This window comes from Canis lupus, chromosome 25, assembly GCF_003254725.2.
Source record: "Canis lupus dingo isolate Sandy chromosome 25, ASM325472v2, whole genome shotgun sequence".
Lineage (NCBI taxonomy): Eukaryota > Metazoa > Chordata > Mammalia > Carnivora > Canidae > Canis > Canis lupus.
The window spans coordinates 12,304,499-12,323,009 of record NC_064267.1 but is presented as its reverse complement, the minus strand read 5'-3'; the positions used below and the strand labels follow the sequence as shown (position 1 = coordinate 12,323,009).

Sequence of the window (18,511 nt, the reverse complement as noted above, 5' to 3'; positions counted from 1 at the left end):
GCAATGAGAGAGAACAAGGAGGCTGATGCTCAGAGCAAGTGGAGCAAACATCCTCCATTGTTATGAAATTGACTTTTTTGTCTAAGCTAATTTAAATTGGGATTTTGGTGCTTGCAGCCAAAAGGGTGTGACTTGGCCTAGGGGACACCTATAGGGAGAATCAGGCAAAACTCTCAGGCTACTCCCAGGTAAAAGTTATAGAGACCACTCTAAACAATCCACCCAACTCCAAACTCAAAAGACTTGAAGAGAAGCTGTATTTCTGTGGATGTTCTCAAGGTCCCTCTACAATATAAATACATCAATCTATAAGACTTTTTTAAAAAAAGAAAAGAAGGCAGGGAGTTTACTGACCAATGTGGGACTTAAACGATTTCAGATTGTTACTTTTGTAGATTACACATTCATTCAAAAATCAAACAAAATTTTATTTTATATCTACTTTTTGTAGAAAGTGCCTAAGGACTGGGGAGCCCAGGTGGCTCAATCAGCTAAGTGTCCAACTCTTGATTTCAGCTCAGGCCATGATCTCAGGGTCCTAAAATGGAGTCCTGAGTCAGGTTCTACACTGGCGGGGAATCTGGCTTGAGATTCTTTCTCTTCCTCTACCCCTCCCCCCATGCTCTCTCACTTTCTCTCTTAAGTAAAATAAATAAATCTTAAAAAAAAAAAAAGTGCCTAAGGAAGTATAGTGTGCTTGATGTTGAACAGGAAAATATATTTCCTTTAATTTGTGGTTCTGTACTTCACATACACACAAGAAATAGAAATATGTACACGTTTTGCAAATTGTTAAACATACCAACACACAATACAAAACAACTAATATGCTGGAAAAATATTATTAAGCTGAAAAATCTAACATTTATTATTTATATAGCAAATTCTTCTTAAATAGCCACCATAGAAATTTGCAGGTCCTTTTCCTTTTTCCTGGTCCATATATTACTGAATCAAAATACTTTATTTAGTTCTGTAGCGTCCAATAAAGTATACACTTCTCAAGGGTATGGACATAATCATATAAATCAGGTAATAATTCAAACTGTGTTGGGTAGAGATTGATGCCACATACTCTAACAAGTCTTTTCTGATCTCCCAGATAAGGATCATACTATTGATGTTTTCATAGTCTCAGCTGGTTCTTCATGCCACATAGTATTAAATGATCTCCTAATCACTAGTTTAATATGTTTCCCTGGAGAATATGTAATTTCCCTAAGACACAGACTTCGCTCCCCCTCTCAAGAATGGGTCCCAGTATAATGAAATTCTTGGTTAAAGATCAATGAATAAATGTCAAACCACAGAAAACTTTATAAAGAAAGGACTCAAAAAAAAAATAAAGGACTCCATAATTTTTGTAAGTTGTCTTATTATGGAGAAGAGGATGCATACTACTGAGGAAGGGATGAGTGAATTTCATGCAATCATAGTAATTTCTCATTTTGGTGTCCTGTGTTTCAAAATCTTTTTAAACTATGTATAGTGACAGATGTTAACCAGAATTTTTGTGATCATTTCACAGTATATACAAATATCGAATCATTATGTTGTACATCTGAAGTTAACATAATGTTACAAGCCAATTATAACTCAGTATTTTTTAAAAAGAATTTAAGCTACAAGTCTCTCATTGCTTTCACTTTATCTTCTATTTTGTTAATTTCATTTTCATTCATTTCGAAGTATTTTCCAATTTCTATTATGATTTCTTCTTTGACCATTGGTAACTAATAGCGTGTCATTTAATTTCCACATGATTATAATTTCCAGAATTTTCCTTGTGTTACCCTGTGGACTGAGAACATACTTTGTATGATTTCAATTATTTTAAATTTTTTGAGACTTGTTTTATGGCCTAGTATATGGTCTATTCTGAATAACATTCTATGTGCACCTGAGATGTCTATTTTGCTATTATTGTGTGAATGTTCTATAGATGTCAGTTAGGTCTAGTTGATTGACAGTATTAAGTGTCAAATCTAGTTGTTTTACCCATTATTGAGACGAGGTAATGAAGTCTGCAACTATTATTTTTTGAATTCCAATTGCCTTCTGTTCAATCAAACACCCCTACCCAAGGTTCCTTAAACACATCTGACACTCTTTGTCCACAGATCTTTGCACTTGCTCTTTGCTTGACATGCTCTCCTCTCAGATACCTGCATGATTCCCTTGTTTTCTTCAGATCTTTGCTCAAATATCCTTCTCAGTGAGGTCTTCTCTAATCACTCTATTAGAAATTGTGACATCTCATTTCCTCTTTCCTGCCTGATTTTTTTTCTCCATAGCACCTGTCTCCATTTGTCATCATGTATATATTGTAAGATAATACTATAAACAGTGTACTACCCATTATCTTTCCCCCATTAGAATGTACACTTCAAGAGCATAGGGATTTTTGTATATTTTATTCCCCTGTATTTCCAGCCCTAGATCGATGCCTGCCACATAGTAGGCGCTCAATGAATGTATGTTCCATGAATGAATGAACAAATGCCCTGAGAGCGGCTTGAGGAAACCAGTCAACTGGGCAGCAGACTAAGTTGGAGTCATTGTCAATCTCAAGTGGATCCTAAATATCAAATCATTCTGTTACAAGACTCTGCAACTATAAACAGTCATTTTCTTAAAATTTCATTCATGTTATTAAAATTAAAATTACCCATATTAGCACTGACTCAGTTGGGTCAGCTTGTTGCTCCCTTCTATTATTATTATTAGCACACAGTAGTATGCTAAGCACTGGGTATGAAGTGGTAAGCCTAGAATGACAAAAATCCTTACCTTTATGAAGCTTACATTATAGTTTTCTGAAATTCACTGTGCAGAAGTCAGCACACCACTCTCACTAGTTTCAAGTATCTTCTAGATCAACTGAAATTAGGTAGAATTCTAGCAAATGGTTTAAATTGAACCCCATCCATTTCATGCACATAAATCAGCTTTCAAATACCACAGAAACCTATCTTTAAGCACTACAGATAACCTGAAAACTAGTTTGAATAGGTGGCAGTGGAATTGCATCTATAACATTTGAAAGCTGAGTGCAAATTAGCAGCATCAAACTGCTGTCTGACAAAGGCGCTTCACATGTTATGTTTCAGCTACAAATTCTCAGTGCTAAAACCTTTAAAAGCATTTGTATCAATTATTTTGCAGAAATATTTTGATGTCATTGTGGTTCATTATAATGGTTTAAGTTATTGCCAGTTTTCCCCCCAAAAATGCCTATTTCAATAATTCCTGGCACATATGAAACCATAGCTAGAGTAATTTTTCTAATGGCTAAAAACGTTTTTAGTCTTTTGTCAGCAAGTACAGTAGTTAAAATATTCAACTGCAGATTCTTTTTATTCCATCAGAGTACAGCCAAGTACCTGAGTAATAGCTCAGAGGTTGAGACAGGACACTATGCCAGTCAGCAGAAAATCCTGAACCTATCATACGACAAGAGTCTAATTGCTCACCTTTTTCATTTGACAACCAGAAAGACTATTTTGAGAAAACTTTTGTGGGTTTCTTTTTAAAGTGTTTCCAAGATTAATTTTAACAAGCACAACCAAGTGCTAGTTCCCTATTTGATTTTCCCACAAAATTTGACCTGCTTGACTAATAAGCAGTTGCACTGGAAATCTAAGGAATGACAGAATAACAGTGAAGCAAAATCAGTTTAATTATAGGATAAATTAAAAATTGAAGACTGTCAGCTCAAGGCAAGTCAGCAAAATTGTACCATGGCTTGTTCAGAATTCACAAAGCAAAATGGAAATGATGCCATGTGTCCCATGTTCCTGAAGAACTTTGCAGAAGTACGATTATTATGGGAACATGCATGTTTTAACCTGGGGCTCACCCTGGTAGTATAAGAGTCAAAGTAGGCTACAAATGGAGATTACTTCCAGAACTTACAGTGACATTCCTGGCTCCCCTCAGGGGGTCAAGGCACACACAGCAATTGCAGAAGGTGAGGATTAGGACCATGCTCTTAAATTTTTTGTTGCAGAACCGCCATACTTCAAAAAAATTAATGGGGGCCACTTGGAACTTTTTGTTTATGTGAATTTTTATCTGTTGATAGTTACTATATTAGAAATTAAAATGAGTAAGTTCTAGGAATACTCATTAATTTAAAAAAATAATAGAAACCTCATACATGGTAACACAACGTCTTTTTATGACAAATAACCATATTTTCTAAAGTAAATTTTTCTCATTGCATTTCTTTTTCACTGCACCATTTGGGGACAAGTGTGACATTGTTTTACCTTTTTTTTGATATCCTTCAGATCTAGTTCAGTCGACTTTAGGATCATGACCTGAGCTGAAAGGAAACGCTTAACCACCTAGGTACCCCTGGTCTAGTTCAACCGAAAACAGCTAGACACTCCTGTCTGCTTCTGCATTGCATCTATTGTCATATGCTATTTTGTTGAAGTATAGGAAGAACACACAGGTGTGCTATAAAAGGGAGGGGTATTTTAATAACATTTTCAGGTAATTGTGACTAGTTTAGTACTAACCAACACTCAGCAAATGGCAGATTTTTTTAAAGAGTGGTTGCAATGTAAAATCTGAAATGCTAATCAGAGACATTTTCATACTGATACATTAAAACCCATTAGTTTACCTTACATTTCCAATGATCTTTTCGCATTCCTTGCTTTGTAATATTATGTGTTTGGTCATCTGAAAATAGGGCTCCCTCAGGCCTATCCAAATGTTGACACATTTAATTGTATAAAACAATACAATCTGATCTGGTGATCTGTTCACAGCATCAATGATCGAATCAGAAAAGTAAGTTGTAGGAAGCTGTCAGGCTCACAGCAATGGATACAAGTTTTCTAAAATTATAATTTTTACTTAAAACTTCAAATTTTCATTGGCAACATTGTCAGTTGTTTCCCTTGAAGTAGCAGTAGTCTGGTGAAGTTATCAGAAAATGTCAGCCAGGGGTGCCTCAATGGCTCAGTTGGTTAAGTGTCTGCCTTCAGCTCAGGCCATGATCCCAGGGTCCTGGGATCAAGCCCCACATTGGGCTTACTGCTGATCAGGAAACCTGCTTCTCCCTCCCTCTCTCTGCCTGCCGCTCCCCGTTTGTGTTCTTTGTGTCAAAAAGATAAATAAAAATCTTTTTTTAAAACGTCAACCAAATACTCAACTCTGAATAGCCATAGTTTGTCTGTTGTTCTTTCCAGGAAGAATAGTGTTCAATGGGAAAAAGTGGTGGTTAGTTCAGCTTTCAACTCAAACAACAGAACAGGTGCTTTTCCTCCAATTATTATACTGTATATACACAAGTATGTTATGCATAGTTCCCATTTTATGACACGCAATTTATTAAAAAGATGTGTATTCAGGGATGGAGATTAAATAAAGCTAATGATTCTAACTGCCCTTATTAAGCATATTATTAAATGAACAAGCTTTTCTTTTTTTTTTTTGTCCTAAGAGTACATGGTAGTGAAAAGTACAATAATGACCAGTGCCACAGTCCTGATTCATGGTAAAGCTCTAGGCTGTTTTTTCCATTATTGCTTTTGCATCATTAGAGAAACGTCAATGCAATATAAATGACAAACAATGTCTCGACACTACTCTGAAAATAATTTTCAGGACCTCACACATCCCTTGCAAAGGTCTCAGGGACGCCTGGGTGGCTCAGTGGTTGAGCACCTGCCTTCGGCTCAGGTTGTGATCTCATGTCCTGGGACCGAGTCCCACATTGGGCTCCCTGTATGGAGCCTGCTTCTCCCTCTGCCTCTGCCTCTGTGTCTCTCATGAACAAATAAATAAAAATCTTAAAAAAAAAAAAGAGTCCATAGATTAGACTCTAAGAGCATGTGGAATATGAGAAGAGAAGCTATAAAGCAGAGCAAGGGAGATGAGATGCTTTGTACCTACTAGGTGCCAATCCTGTACAAAATGGAAAGAATGGGGATCCCTGGGTGGCGCAGCAGTTTGGCGCTTGCCTTTGGCCCAGGGCGCGATCCTGGAGACCCGGGATCGAATCCCGCGTCGGGCTCCCGGTGCATGGAGCCTGCTTCTCCCTCTGCCTGTGTCTCTGCCTCTCTCTCTCACTGCATGCCTATCATAAATAAATAAAAAAAAAATTTAAAAAAAAAATGGAAAGAATGTTCTACACTCATTTTCTCATGTGGAATTATAAATACAAGCTCCTCTTAAGGAAGTATCCGTGCTTCCACTTTAAGGACAAAGAAACAGACTTTAGGAAATGATAGAACATAGAACCTAGTCTGTCTGAATCCAAACCTCATGTTTTTTCCCCATGGGAGAAAAATGTATCTTCTTTCTAGCTTTGATTTAGGGACCCTCTTGCAAAGTACCTGCCCCCTCACTCCTGCTATGATAAGCCATGCCCCTACAGTATCTTTTAGCTTGTTTCTATGTCTGGGCAGGCCTTTGACTCTACCAGTGAAACTACTTCTCTTACTACCAGTTATCTAAGCCAGAGGTGACAAGAATGGGAGGTCTTTCCCCCGCACCTGATAAGTCCCTATTGAACATTAATAATCTTTACTTTTAAAAAAATAATCTTTACTTTTCCATAAGCCTAGAATTAGCCTCAGAAACATCTCAAGTCAGGTCCAGGTAGCCATAAACAATCAAACAAATTGATCAGAGCTAACAAACAAAATTTGTCAGCTCTCATCTCTAAATCATTACAAAGCACATGTATGGGAACAGAACGTGAACCTCTTCCTGCCTTATAAATACAAAATATAAGTTTGCCAGGAAGAGATGTGGACAGCTCTAAATGATGGTTACCCAGAAAAAAATAACATAATCATTAAGAGTAAGGATTGTTGACCCCAACTGATCAATCTGTCTCCCTGAATTTATTACAAGTTCAAGAGTCCACAAGATGTGTCCTACCTACTGCAAAATGCTACATCGTATCTGTTTCCACTTTTCCAAATTGTGCTTTACTGTCTAAACATAACTGGGCTTCCGTAAATCACTGCAACATGTTCCCATCTGAACGCTTTTGGTATTTGACTAGGTTCTTCCTCATGTTGCACTGGCCTTAACATCTAAGATAGTTCAAGATATTTTAGAAGCTGGAGCAAAAAACAGGATTTGGTAACAAAAATCTGGATGCGATGAGGACATGGTTTAGAGGGCTGAGATTCAATTTGAATGTCTAATCGCATGGTCACAAGCCTGCTTATGCTTCACTATTTTTAGGTAGAAAATCAAATTCTGAAAGGGTGTAATCTTTGCTTCCTTGATTAAAAAGTGGATCTTATCTTGTTCATCCCCCTCGCCAACCTGGCTTCTCAGGATCTCAAATGAAAATTTTTATGGATAAAAGATTATTTTACATAATTATTCTTCACTATGTTTTTCAATTATTCATAGTATTTCAGTCCCCATTACTTTAGTCACCATTACAATGACATTTCCCTGGAGACAAGAATCCTCATTATATACTTTCTATACTAGGAATCCCTAATCAGTTCTCATTTGAAATTGTTCTCCTGTCAGTCTACCAAGACAAAGGGCAAATCAAAAGGAGTTGACTGATACTACATATGGAGTTCCCAACTAGAGCCTCACACATAGAGGGTGGATCCATGTGTCCTCTTAGCTCGGAAAATTTCTCTCATTTTACTAAGTCACATTTCTATTCATTTGTTGACCTTATTTTCTAAAGCTATTGGATGACTTTAATTTGAGTTTTTAAAGTTGTTATTCACCTCTGTGCCTTCACAGAAGTTAAAATACCTTCTGCCTAAAATATTTCTGCCTAAAATACTCCTACTACTTATTTTATGGTCAAAGTGTTACTCTCTCATCAAGTCCAACCTCCTTTGTGAAGCTTCCTTTTTGTACAGGGGTTAGTCATTCATCCACTCCCTTCCTCTAATGTAGATAGATGCATGGCATCATCCATGGAATGCCCATACTCTTCACGTTCAGTGTCCTCTATTATATCACTTAGAATATTGGAATGCACTAATTTTTTTCTCCCACCAAACTCTTTGTGGAGTCCTTGAGGGCGAGGGTCATGTTTTATTCATGTTTATAGTCTCATCACTCAGTACAATACCTGATTTAATCTAGATGCTAATAAATATTGAATGAATTTTGAGTTTTCTTTCTTTCTACATTTACTTCGCATTTTTTTTAAGTTTCAATGCTTTTCTTATTCTTCTTGCATTAATGATTTCAAGGTAGAGACAAATTGACCATTAGAGCATCAGGAAACCACTCTGGTTTTCAGATGTGTATGATAGAGCTAGGGACACAAACCTATCTTAAAAGCCTGTAGTAAAAATAAACGCCTTACTCTCTTTAGAGGAAAACACTAAATAAATGGAGGTTCACTTTGAAAATCCATTTGGCAATCTTTTATGAAGTTAGACCCACACCTACCTATAGTCAAGCAATGTTAAATCTGGGTATTTTCCCAAGAGAAATTAAAACACACAAAATGTTTGATAGTTTTATGCATAGCATCAAAAATTTGCAAACAACCCAATTTCCATCAAGAGAAGAATGTATAAATAATTTGTAGTATATTCACACAGTGGAATACTACTTAGTATTAGAAAAGGAATTGAACTAGGATGCCTGTGTGGCTCAGTGGTTGAGCATCTGCCTTTAGCTCAGGTCGTGATCCAGAGTCCTGAGATCGAGTCCCATATCGGGCTCCCTGCAGGGAACCTACTTCTCCCCTTGCCTATGTTTCTGCCTCTCTCTATCTCTCACAAATAAATTAATAAAATCTTAAAAAAAAAAAAAAAGGAATTGAAGTATTGGTACATATGACATGATGGAAATCTCGAAAACAAGCCAAACAAAAAGAGCAAACAAGAGTACACACTGTATAACACCATTTATGTGAAATTTAAGAATAGGCAAAACTAATCCATAATTACAGAAATCAGAATATTGAATGGCTCTGGTGGGGGAGGACTGGCTGGAAAGGAACATCAGGGAATTTTCCACAGGGACGGCAATACCCTACATCTTTGTTGGGAATATCGGTTATAAGGTTTTAAAAGTTAGTCAAGGGGATCCCTGAGTGGCTCAGTGGTTTAGCGCCTGCCTTTGGCCCAGGGCATGATCCTGGAGTCCCGGGATCGAGTCCCTCATCAGGCTCCTGGCATGAAGCCTGCTTCTTCCTCCTGTGTCTCTGCCTCTCTCTCTCTTTCTCTCTGTCTATCATAAATAAATAAATCTTTAAAAAAAATAAAAAATAGTCAAAAATCATCTACTTGTATACCTAGGATCTGCCCATTTTAGTGTTTACATTTAAAAAATCTAATTCAGTCTCTCACTCTCTCATGTATACACACACATACATATATCATGATGCTGTTCAATGATTTATTATTCAATTAAGTCACGAACAATGTACAAAGTCTAAAATGGTGGGCCACAGCAAGAACACATTTAATTTTGGATTTTTTGTACTAATGTTTTTATGTTCTTATTTATTATTTTCTTAGGCTAACAGTAATACAATTTTGGTTACACTTAGCCTGGACCAACTCATGAGAGGCGTAAATAACAGAATATACTAAAAAACAGTACTGACTTAGAATTAAATTTTTCCTATGACAAAGATTTTTTTAAGTCACCTAAAATAGAATTGCAAATACTTTGGTCAGAGACATTTGGATTTGCTTTATAACTTAAACATCTTTCTAAATTCCTAACTACATAGATAATAAAGCTATGATAGGTTAATGTTTAGGAAACAAAAAGATGAGAAAGAATGAGCCATCTGAAAGGCAAAGGCAAAAGGGTGCACAAAGGCCCTGAGGCTAGAAAGACCTGGCTTGGGTTAGGGAACTACAGAGGGCAGTGAGAACTCCAATGAACTGGGGCAGGAACCAAGTGAACCTGGAAAGTTAACCAAGAACTGCTTTATGCAACCTTGTAAACCAAGGTAATGAGTTTAAATTTTATTCTAAGAGTAATAGAAAGCCGTTGGAGGACTTTGAGCAAAGCCATGATATAATCAGGCTCACATTTCTACAAGACCATTTTTGACTACTATGTAGAAAATGTCAGCCAGGGGCGCCTGGGTGGCTCAGTTGGTTAAGTGTCTGCCTTGGCTCAGGTCATGATCTTGGGGTCCTGGGATTGAGCAGAGTCCGGACTCTCTGCTCAGTGGGGAACCTGCTCTCTCTCTTCCTCTGCCCCTCCCTATACTTGTGTTCACGGTCTCTCAAAATAAATAAATCTTAAAAAAAAAAAAAAAATGATGGAGCAGAAGCAAGAGAGAAAGAAGTGACCTTGACGGGTCCATTGCTAGTTCAGGCAAGAGATTCCAGTGGTGGTAGTAGAGATGGAAAAAAGTAGGCCATCTGTAGATATATTTTACAGGTGGAACCGGACAAAATTTGCTGATGGATATGGTAGGGCAAAGGAAAACTTAAAAATGAAACCAAGGTTTCTGGTTTATGTTATTTACTCACATTGAAAATACTGGACTGAAAACAGGTTTGGAGGTGGAAAACCTAAGTTTTATTTTGGACCCATTAACTTTGAGATACTGAAAAGTATCCAAGAATAGATGTTACCCTGAATAGTTTTGAGAAGAGTCTTGAATGTAAAAAAGTTAATCTGGTAGTAAGCAGGATAGAGATGAAATTTAAAATTATAGGTATTCATGGAATTCCCTAAGAAGAGATAGAAAGAGAAGAGCAGGGGAACTAGTCCAAGTTCTGAGGAAGTCTTTTATTTATAGGATAGGACAGGAAGAATAAAGAAACCCAGTAAAACAGGATGTGGAGTGGTCAGAAAGGGTAGTGTTTCATGGAGGGAATGGCCAAAGTTTCTGAGAGATGAAGGAAGACATAAACAGAGAATATCTTTTGGTTTTGGGAACATAGATGCAATTTTAACGGCATAACTGGGGTAGAAGTCAGATGAAACTGAAAACAGAATGGGAGATGAGAGATCATAATGTTCAGCAATGACATTGCTGAAATCTGACAGTTTTTAATGTACAAAAACAGTAATTTCAAGGATTCCTTTTTTTAAAAGTTTTATGGAAGAAAACATGGAGCAGTATAGAAGGGAAAATGAGTCAAGTAGGGCCAGGAAGGTGGAAGGAAAGGGTTGTGGGTTTTAGATGGAAAGACCAAAGCATGCTTGTACATCAATAAAAACGAAGCAATTATCAGCTGAAAAAAGGTGAAGAAAAGTGATGGAAGACTTGGTTATCGAAGAAAAAATGTGAAATAACCTTTACAAAGTGTAGATACGTAAACTAACTCTAGAACTGCAGTGGGACTATTAGGCACCACTTAAGAATTGTTGATCACGAGTGTACGATCAAATGCCTACAGAGATAAGACAAGTAAACAACTGAAGCAGGCTCAGTGGACATGAAACTCAAGAATATATATCCAATCTAAATGGGGTGGCCACTGGATTGCTGCCACCAAAACTGTCAATCCTATGTCGCCACATCCTCTGATTTTTCAAGAGGAGCCAGAAATCTTGTGATGTATCTTAATTTTAAAAACTCTTTATATTGATTGAAACAGAGGTTGCATTTACCCAAGGCTGTCCATTTGTTAGAGGAGAGTGATCTGGAAAACTGACTTGAGTTAGTTGAGATGGAGTGACTGTGATGATGAACTATTAAATTAAGCTAGGTGAAGAATATAGAAGCTAAAGGGAGTTAATGGTTAACAGCGAAGGTGGAGGAGTCAAGGTATTAAAGGAATTGATGAAGACTGGCTCCTGATACCTCAAGTTCTTGAGCAACTGAGCTCAAGGCTAGAGACTAAAGCCACAGAATGTATACAATCAAGATGTTGGGGCCTATGTTGTTTTTAGAAGTTACACATTCCAGATACATCAGGGGAGTACAACAAATAAATGCAGAAAGATCAATGGGATAGCATTATTTAAATTCAAACATGTTAAGATCTTTGTTGCTTCGCTGACTTTTAGAAAATACATCATAAAACTGTAATGAGAAAACCATCAAATTCCAGTATTGGGACATTCTACGAATACCTGACCAGTACTCCTCAAATGTCAAGCTCATCAAAAACAAGGAAGTCTGAGAAAGTGCCACGGCATAAGGAGACATCGTAACTACATGTAACGCGGTGCCCTGGATGGAATCCTAATATCAAAAGCATATTAGGTAAAATCGGGGAAATCTGAATAAACAGGGGATTTTAGTTAATAATGCACAAAATTGGTCCACTAATTGTAACAAATGTACCATACTAATGTAAAATGTTAGTAGGGGAAACTGGGTACCAGGTACACAGAAATTCTTTGTACGATTTTCTCAAAAAAAAGTTTTTAAATGTATCAAACACTGCTCTAAAAAACACACTTTATTAAAAAATACATATCAGAAAACCGTAATGAATAAAACAACCGCTACCTACAAATTCCATACTCAGTTTGCTTAATAATGGTCAAAACAGTAAAAGCCTCTTTTACTACTTCATGATTCCTTCCCTACCGGACATGAAATTTCTAAATTCGATTTTTACTCCCTTTTATTTCTTGACTCCTTCCACTCATCTGCATATATACCTAAGCAACACATGGTACTGTTTTACATGTTTTAAGATTCTATGTATATAAGTTGTCACACTATGTACGTCCTACATCTTGCTCTTTTTTTGCTTCGTATTTCTGGGTCCAGTATTGATGGACTGGCACAGTGCATCACATGAGCATTCCGTTAAAGTATCTGTTCTCTTCCGTGGATCTTGCTAATTTCTTGCTTCTACTGACAGTGCTGGCTTACATGCCAAAGTTTCTACAAGCTACACACTCAGGAGCAGAACACTAGGGTAGACTATTTGAAATTTTGCCAAATCGTTTTCAAAATGGACGTAACATTTACGCACACACCGGCAAGAGCGTGGTGTATCTTGACTCATAAAGGAAAAAAAAAATCGAAAGACATACAAACTGGAATAATACGTTTGCCTCATTTACAATCTGTCTCTCGTGTCCACGTAATCATTTCCGCAAACAAACACAGAGCAGCTCCTAGCCCCGCAAAGGCGCAAAGGCGCCATCACACCAACCTCTCCCGGGCCCCCGGAGACGCCAACGCCGACGCCGACGCCGACGCCGACGCACGCGCGCTTCCGGCGTAAGCTCAGCGCAAAGGCGAACGTCGGCACGCTCGGGACGTCGGCGTCGTGTTGGACGCCCTGGAAGGCCCCTTTCCGGGCTGTCTGGAAAGCTCCAAATGTCAGCTTGTGTTGGTCTATTGCCTCTTTTCCACAGGAAAGAAAAATATTCTGACAGGCCCTCCTTGTTCTCTGAGCAGGACCCCCTTCCCCAGAGAAGCTGCGTCCGCCTCTCATTTCATTCAGGCAGTGCTGCGGGCAGCCCGTCGGCCCTTGTAAGGAGCGCGCTGCCGCCCCGCCTCCTTCCTTTCGGCCGGAACCGCCATCTTCCAGGTAGGGCCTGCGCGTGGCTCCCGGCGCCGCGTGTCCCGTAGACTGGGGTTCTGAGCCTGTAAGCGGTGCTCCCGGCACTGAGGTCCTAGGGAGACGGTGTAGCCTGCCCGGGGCCCACGGGCCGGTGGAGGCGTGGGTGGGGGTGGGGCTGTGCTCATCCAGACTGGGTCTCCAGGGCCGGGGGCTGAGCGCCAGGCCGCGCCCTGCGCGGGGAGAGACTCGACGGGAGCGGAGCCCAGGCGCTGGGCCGAGGCAGCTCGGTCGTTCTGGGAAGGGACTTGTTTTCCCCGTGTCCCCACGGCTTCAGCTTCGGCCTTCTGGGCCTCGGACCAGGTTGTGCGGGGCCGCGGGGCCCAGTCCTTTGCGGCCTCTTCAGTGTGGGGTTCTGGCCTCTGCTGGGAAGCCTGGACTTGTGATGCTCGTGGTTAGGGGCTTCGGGAGCGGGGGCCGGCTGAGGGGCTGTACCCTCCGCGAGGCCTGGTTGTGTGAGGAAACCTGGGCGCGCGGCCCGAAACCGAATGCTTGCCTTGCACGGTGAGAGCCCCAGACCAGCGCGGCGTCGGCGCGTGACAGCATCCGGCGGTTTTAATGTGGGCCTCAAGTCGCCTCGGACAAACGGAAAGTGCTTTCAGGTTGCCGCGAGCGTTCTGTTAACGTCGGGGCAGCATGTGGATAGCTGTGTGTCCCGTTTGGAACTTTGGGGGAAAGTCCGTTGCTATTTATCCTTAGTTTTGTTTTGCTTTGTTTTCCTTTTCTTTCTTTCATCTCGTTTATAAATGTTCCCTACCAGAGGTGAGCAAACTGCAGGTTGCATTTTATAGTGGATCCTGTCTGGTACTATTGCAGAATCTAAAAGCATCACTGTTTCCTACGTTTATTATTGTGTTGGTTCGCGGTGGGGCAGATTTTTTTCTTTACTGGGGAAAATGGGTCTGGTGGAAGGAGAATGAACTCTGCAGTCAGGAATTCCTTCGCATTTCTCAATCTGCCACTTAGTGACTCCATGAAGCGATTTTGACCTGCAGAGTCTCTCTCCCTGTTTATGAACTTGATACTTCTGGTATGAGTTGATGCAAATGTAGAGAATCTGAGAATTAAAGCAGGATATGGGGCTCTTAATAGATGCTTAGTTGCTTTTTTAAAAAGTAATGGATGCGTCTGTTGTAACAATGATTCGGCCTCGGTGGGTTAGGGGAAACCTTGTGTCTCCTTACCTTCCATGCTAAAGGAGTAAGGTACTTTGGAGTCCTTTGAAATGATGTCAGTAAGAGACTGATTTATATTACAGTGCCTTCAGGTTAAGCCTGACTTTAACGTAGATTTGCCTTGTAGTAGGAATAATTCTCAATAGTGGTAGTTCTGCCCTCAAATGACCTAAAGGAATAAAATGTCTATAAGGGAAGGGGTTTAATCCACCATGTGAAAGTGAAGGGCTGAGTTGTCTTAACTCCAACAATAAATTAACCAACTAGTTAGTGATTCCAGTGCCTTTAGCATTCTGGGCTGGGTTCTACCACGAATAGCATGGTTTCAGAAGTTTGGATGTGTTTTTTTATATTCTAATAGGGAAAGTACTGGTGTGGGTTCTAAATTCCAGTTCTGCTATCTAGTAGCTTTACTGTTAATATAAATTCGGCAGTTTTGCCAGAAATCTTATGTGCCAAAATGATGGGGTTTTACCATTTATAAGAAATACTGATTGGTGAGTCAGCTTGCTACATTTCTTAATTCTGTTGCTCCTATAGTGCAAGCATTAGACGTTTATAGGATTGTTTTTTGTTTGTTTGTTCGAAAAGACAAATGTCAATTTTGCGTTTGCATTTCACTTTTATGCTTTCTATTTTCAGTAATTCGCCAAAATGACCAACACAAAGGGAAAGAGGAGAGGTACCCGCTATATGTTCTCTAGGCCTTTTAGAAAACATGGTAAGTAGATTTATCCTCTTAGAGAGCAAACATAGCGTACAGTCATACAATGCATTCTTACTAAATGACATTAATTAATGGCACCTTCCTAACTTATTTTTGTAATAAATGAAAAGCATGAATTTCATATAGTAATTTCTTACCAGCAAGATTTAAAAATACAACTGTCAAAGATAAGTATGTTGAAAGCTAGTAAGCTTACGTGTTTCTTTTATACTCTACACTTTTTAATCTTGATACTAACTATACTGATTTTTTTGGGTGCAGGAGTTGTTCCTTTGGCCACATACATGCGAATCTATAAGAAAGGTGATATTGTGGACATCAAGGTAAATTCTAAAGTTGGGTAAATAGCCTACAGAATAGTATTAGAAGGTAGAAAAGTTTAGTCTGGTATTGGAATTCAAATACTGATGTATGTTGAATCTGTTGGCCTTTTTTCCTAAATTGGGAAAATCTTCAGTCCAAATAAGAGCTCATAAATGTAGAATGGCTAACTTAACTTTCAGAAACCAGGGTTATTTAAAGTGCTGTTCTTGAATCTAAGAACTTTTGTCGTTACTTGTTAACAGGTTGTGGAAAAACCAAGAGTTTGTTGACGTGGAAAGGGGTAATAGCTTAGTGCAAAATTCAATTGTTAATGGAGATGGAGGGTTTTTTGTTTGTTTGTTTTGTTTTTTAAACAAATTCTGATCTTTTGTGACCAGTATTCAAATGTGTCCTGATACTCTGGAGCTTAATGATGATTGTCTTTTTGATTGCTTGAAGCAATGTGAAAAACACATTTCACCGGCTCTGAAAGCTCTTGAGTTGCCTTTAAAAGAAAATTTTAGAATATCTTAGTTACTTTAATAAGAGTCCAGATATAAAGGGAAGGGGACATTGCTGGCATAACTTTCATCTCCTTTCTTAACAGGGAATGGGCACTGTTCAAAAAGGAATGCCCCACAAATGTTACCATGGCAAAACTGGAAGGGTCTACAATGTTACTCAGCATGCTGTTGGCATTGTTGTAAACAAACAAGTTAAGTAAGTAATACCAGGATTCTTTCTCGCTGATCAGTATCCCCTCATACCTACCCCCTTTTCACTTTGCCAATTGGACTTATGTCTTTATTGGTCATTCAAGTGGGGCAAATGAAATATCCTTTTAAAACTCAAGCAAACTGGGTGTTTGCCTTGTATCCTGTCAGAGGAAACAAATTGAACTAGACTTAAGTAAGGGAAAGTTTGATTAGCGTTTGGTGATAAGCAGTTCGAGTTTTCGGAATATAAAAGTATAATTAGTAAGTTTAGATCTGGTTTTGGTTAAATAATATATCAAGGTCTGTCACCTCATCAAAGGAAAGCTTAAAAGTTGGGGATTTTGAGGGCATATATGTGACACAATCGGTTAAGTGTCTGACAGTTGGTTTTGCCTCAGGTTGTGGGATCCAGCCCCGAGTCAGGCTCCATGCTTAGCATGGAGTCTGCTTAAGACTCTTCCTTTGGTCCCTACCCCCAGTAAATAAATAAATCTTTTGTTTATTTATTTTTAGAGAGAACGTGAGCAGCGGGGAGGGGCAGAGGGAGAGGAGAGAGAAAATCTCCAGCAGACACCTCACTCAGTGCAAAGCCCAACCTGGGGCTCGATCTCATGACCCTGGGATCATGACCTGAGCCAAAACCAAGAGTCAGACACTCAACCAACTGAGTCACCCAGGCACTCCTGTAAATAAATCTTTTTTAAAAAGTGGAGATGTTTGCTTCAAGGCCTCTTCCAGTACGATTAATGGTTATAAATTATCCATCACCTTGCTGAGTAATCCTATCTCTTGGTAAAAGGTTCGTGGTTTATTTAATAAATGAAACTACCAAATAAAATTGGACTGTTATATTTTTGCCAAAGCAGTTACAGGAATGTTTATTCTCCCCAGGGGCAAGATTCTTGCCAAGAGAATTAATGTCCGCATTGAGCATATTAAACACTCAAAGAGCCGAGATAGCTTCCTGAAGCGTGTGAAGGAAAATGATCAGAAAAAGAAGGAAGCCAAAGAGAAAGGTACTTGGGTCCAACTGAAGCGCCAGGTGAGTGCTTGACACAGATGGTTTCTTGGTATTGACCTTGGGAATTTTAAAACTTGCTCCAGTGATAGTTTTCTTTTATATGAAAGTTAATGAAAAAAAGTTGATGAATTGAGTATGTTACTTGTTTCTGAGAGCACTTTGAAATTGACTACTGTGCTTGATATAATTGTTCTTTGCATTTTTTTTTAATAGCCTGCCCCACCCAGAGAAGCACACTTTGTGAGAACCAATGGAAAGGAGCCTGAACTGCTGGAACCCATTCCCTATGAATTCATGGCATGATAACTGTAAAAAAAATAAAAGACCTCACGATTGTAAAAGTGTTTCTCTTAATTGAGTAGGAGTGTGGTTGGTGTCCTTTCACTTAAAAAAATATTTAAAGCAAACTCTTGTTCTAATTCATTGGGTGATATTTTTATTCAAGGTGGGAGGTGGTTTATTGTACAACAGAGTATGCTTAATTGGTTAGAAAACTGCCAGGTATTACTTTGAAAATATTTATAGTAGTTGGGAAATAGTCCCTTTAAATCCCTAAGGGAAAAAAAAATTAAATACATGAAAGGTTACCTATCACACTCATTACATTTAAGTTCAGGGATAGCTACGAGTACTTGTAATTGTATCCTGTCATACATAGCTGTGTTTTGAGGATAAAGAACTTGCCTTTGAAGTCAACTACTTATAAATAGATTGTTTAAAGCACTGGTCTGGTTCCTACCAAATTGTTTTCCCTGTCATTTCCTGTCACAATTTTCCTGTATGGTGCTTTAGCTCTTAGGAAAACTTTGTTTTCTTGGAGGTGTTCTTTCTTACCCCAATTCTTTTGCACTTTCCTTTGCCTGAAATACTTACACTTTAAGTTGCTGAATTTTCTCATTTCATCTTGAGTGTCATAGGTGAAACTTCCCTGATAAGAGTATCTTAAGGAGAGGAATGAAAGTGCTTGGAATCAGGAGAAAAATTATTTCTGATTTGGGATAGTAGAATAAAGTCCTTACACCTGTTCCCACTACAGATGTGTTTGCTTTTTTTATGATGTTTATAATTTTTAACATGTTCTCCATTAAATCTGATGTTAGAGA

The 18,511-nt window shown here is 38.8% G+C and overlaps 2 protein-coding genes and 2 non-coding genes across 9 annotated transcripts in view; 3 read left to right on the top strand and 1 right to left on the bottom strand.

Annotated features, from left to right (window-relative positions):
- The window catches only part of USP12 (ubiquitin specific peptidase 12), a 145,832-nt gene extending 132,492 nt beyond the window's left edge, over positions 1-13,340 (bottom strand). Inside the window, exon 1 of the mRNA XM_049100979.1 lies at positions 13,056-13,340. Coding sequence (XP_048956936.1) covers positions 13,056-13,340 — 285 coding nt within the window. The remainder of the gene's footprint in view (positions 1-13,055) is intronic.
- Positions 13,294-18,441, top strand: RPL21 (ribosomal protein L21). 6 transcript variants are annotated; one of them, XM_035715956.2, is made up of 6 exons: positions 13,294-13,436; positions 15,284-15,362; positions 15,630-15,691; positions 16,279-16,391; positions 17,279-17,429; positions 17,622-18,441. In XM_035715956.2, exons 2-6 carry the CDS (start codon positions 15,296-15,298, stop codon positions 17,709-17,711), a joined length of 483 nt encoding a protein of 160 aa, XP_035571849.1. In that variant the 5' UTR covers positions 13,294-13,436; positions 15,284-15,295; the 3' UTR covers positions 17,712-18,441. The 6 variants fall into 6 exon arrangements, with proteins under 6 accessions (XP_035571849.1, XP_048956939.1, XP_035571851.1 ...); XM_049100982.1 differs by having other exon boundaries at positions 13,433-13,494; XM_035715958.2 differs by lacking the exon at positions 13,294-13,436 and adding an exon at positions 13,627-13,769.
- On the top strand, positions 16,096-16,166 carry LOC112670261 (small nucleolar RNA SNORD102). The gene has a single exon (XR_003142838.1). It is a non-coding gene; the product is annotated as a small nucleolar RNA SNORD102 (small nucleolar RNA).
- LOC112670209 (small nucleolar RNA SNORA27) lies at positions 16,440-16,566 on the top strand. Its single transcript, XR_003142809.1, has one exon. It is a non-coding gene; the product is annotated as a small nucleolar RNA SNORA27 (small nucleolar RNA).
- Positions 18,442-18,511: the final 70 nt, after the last annotated feature.

Coding starts and splice junctions, on each gene's coding strand:
- RPL21 (XM_035715956.2), top strand. CDS start 15,296: ATGACCAACACAAAGGGAAAGAGGAGAGGTACCCGCTATATGTTCTCT. Junction 15,692..16,278: donor GTGATATTGTGGACATCAAG/GTAAATTCTAAA, acceptor CTTTCTTAACAG/GGAATGGGCACTGTTCAAAA. Junction 16,392..17,278: donor GTTGTAAACAAACAAGTTAA/GTAAGTAATACC, acceptor TATTCTCCCCAG/GGGCAAGATTCTTGCCAAGA.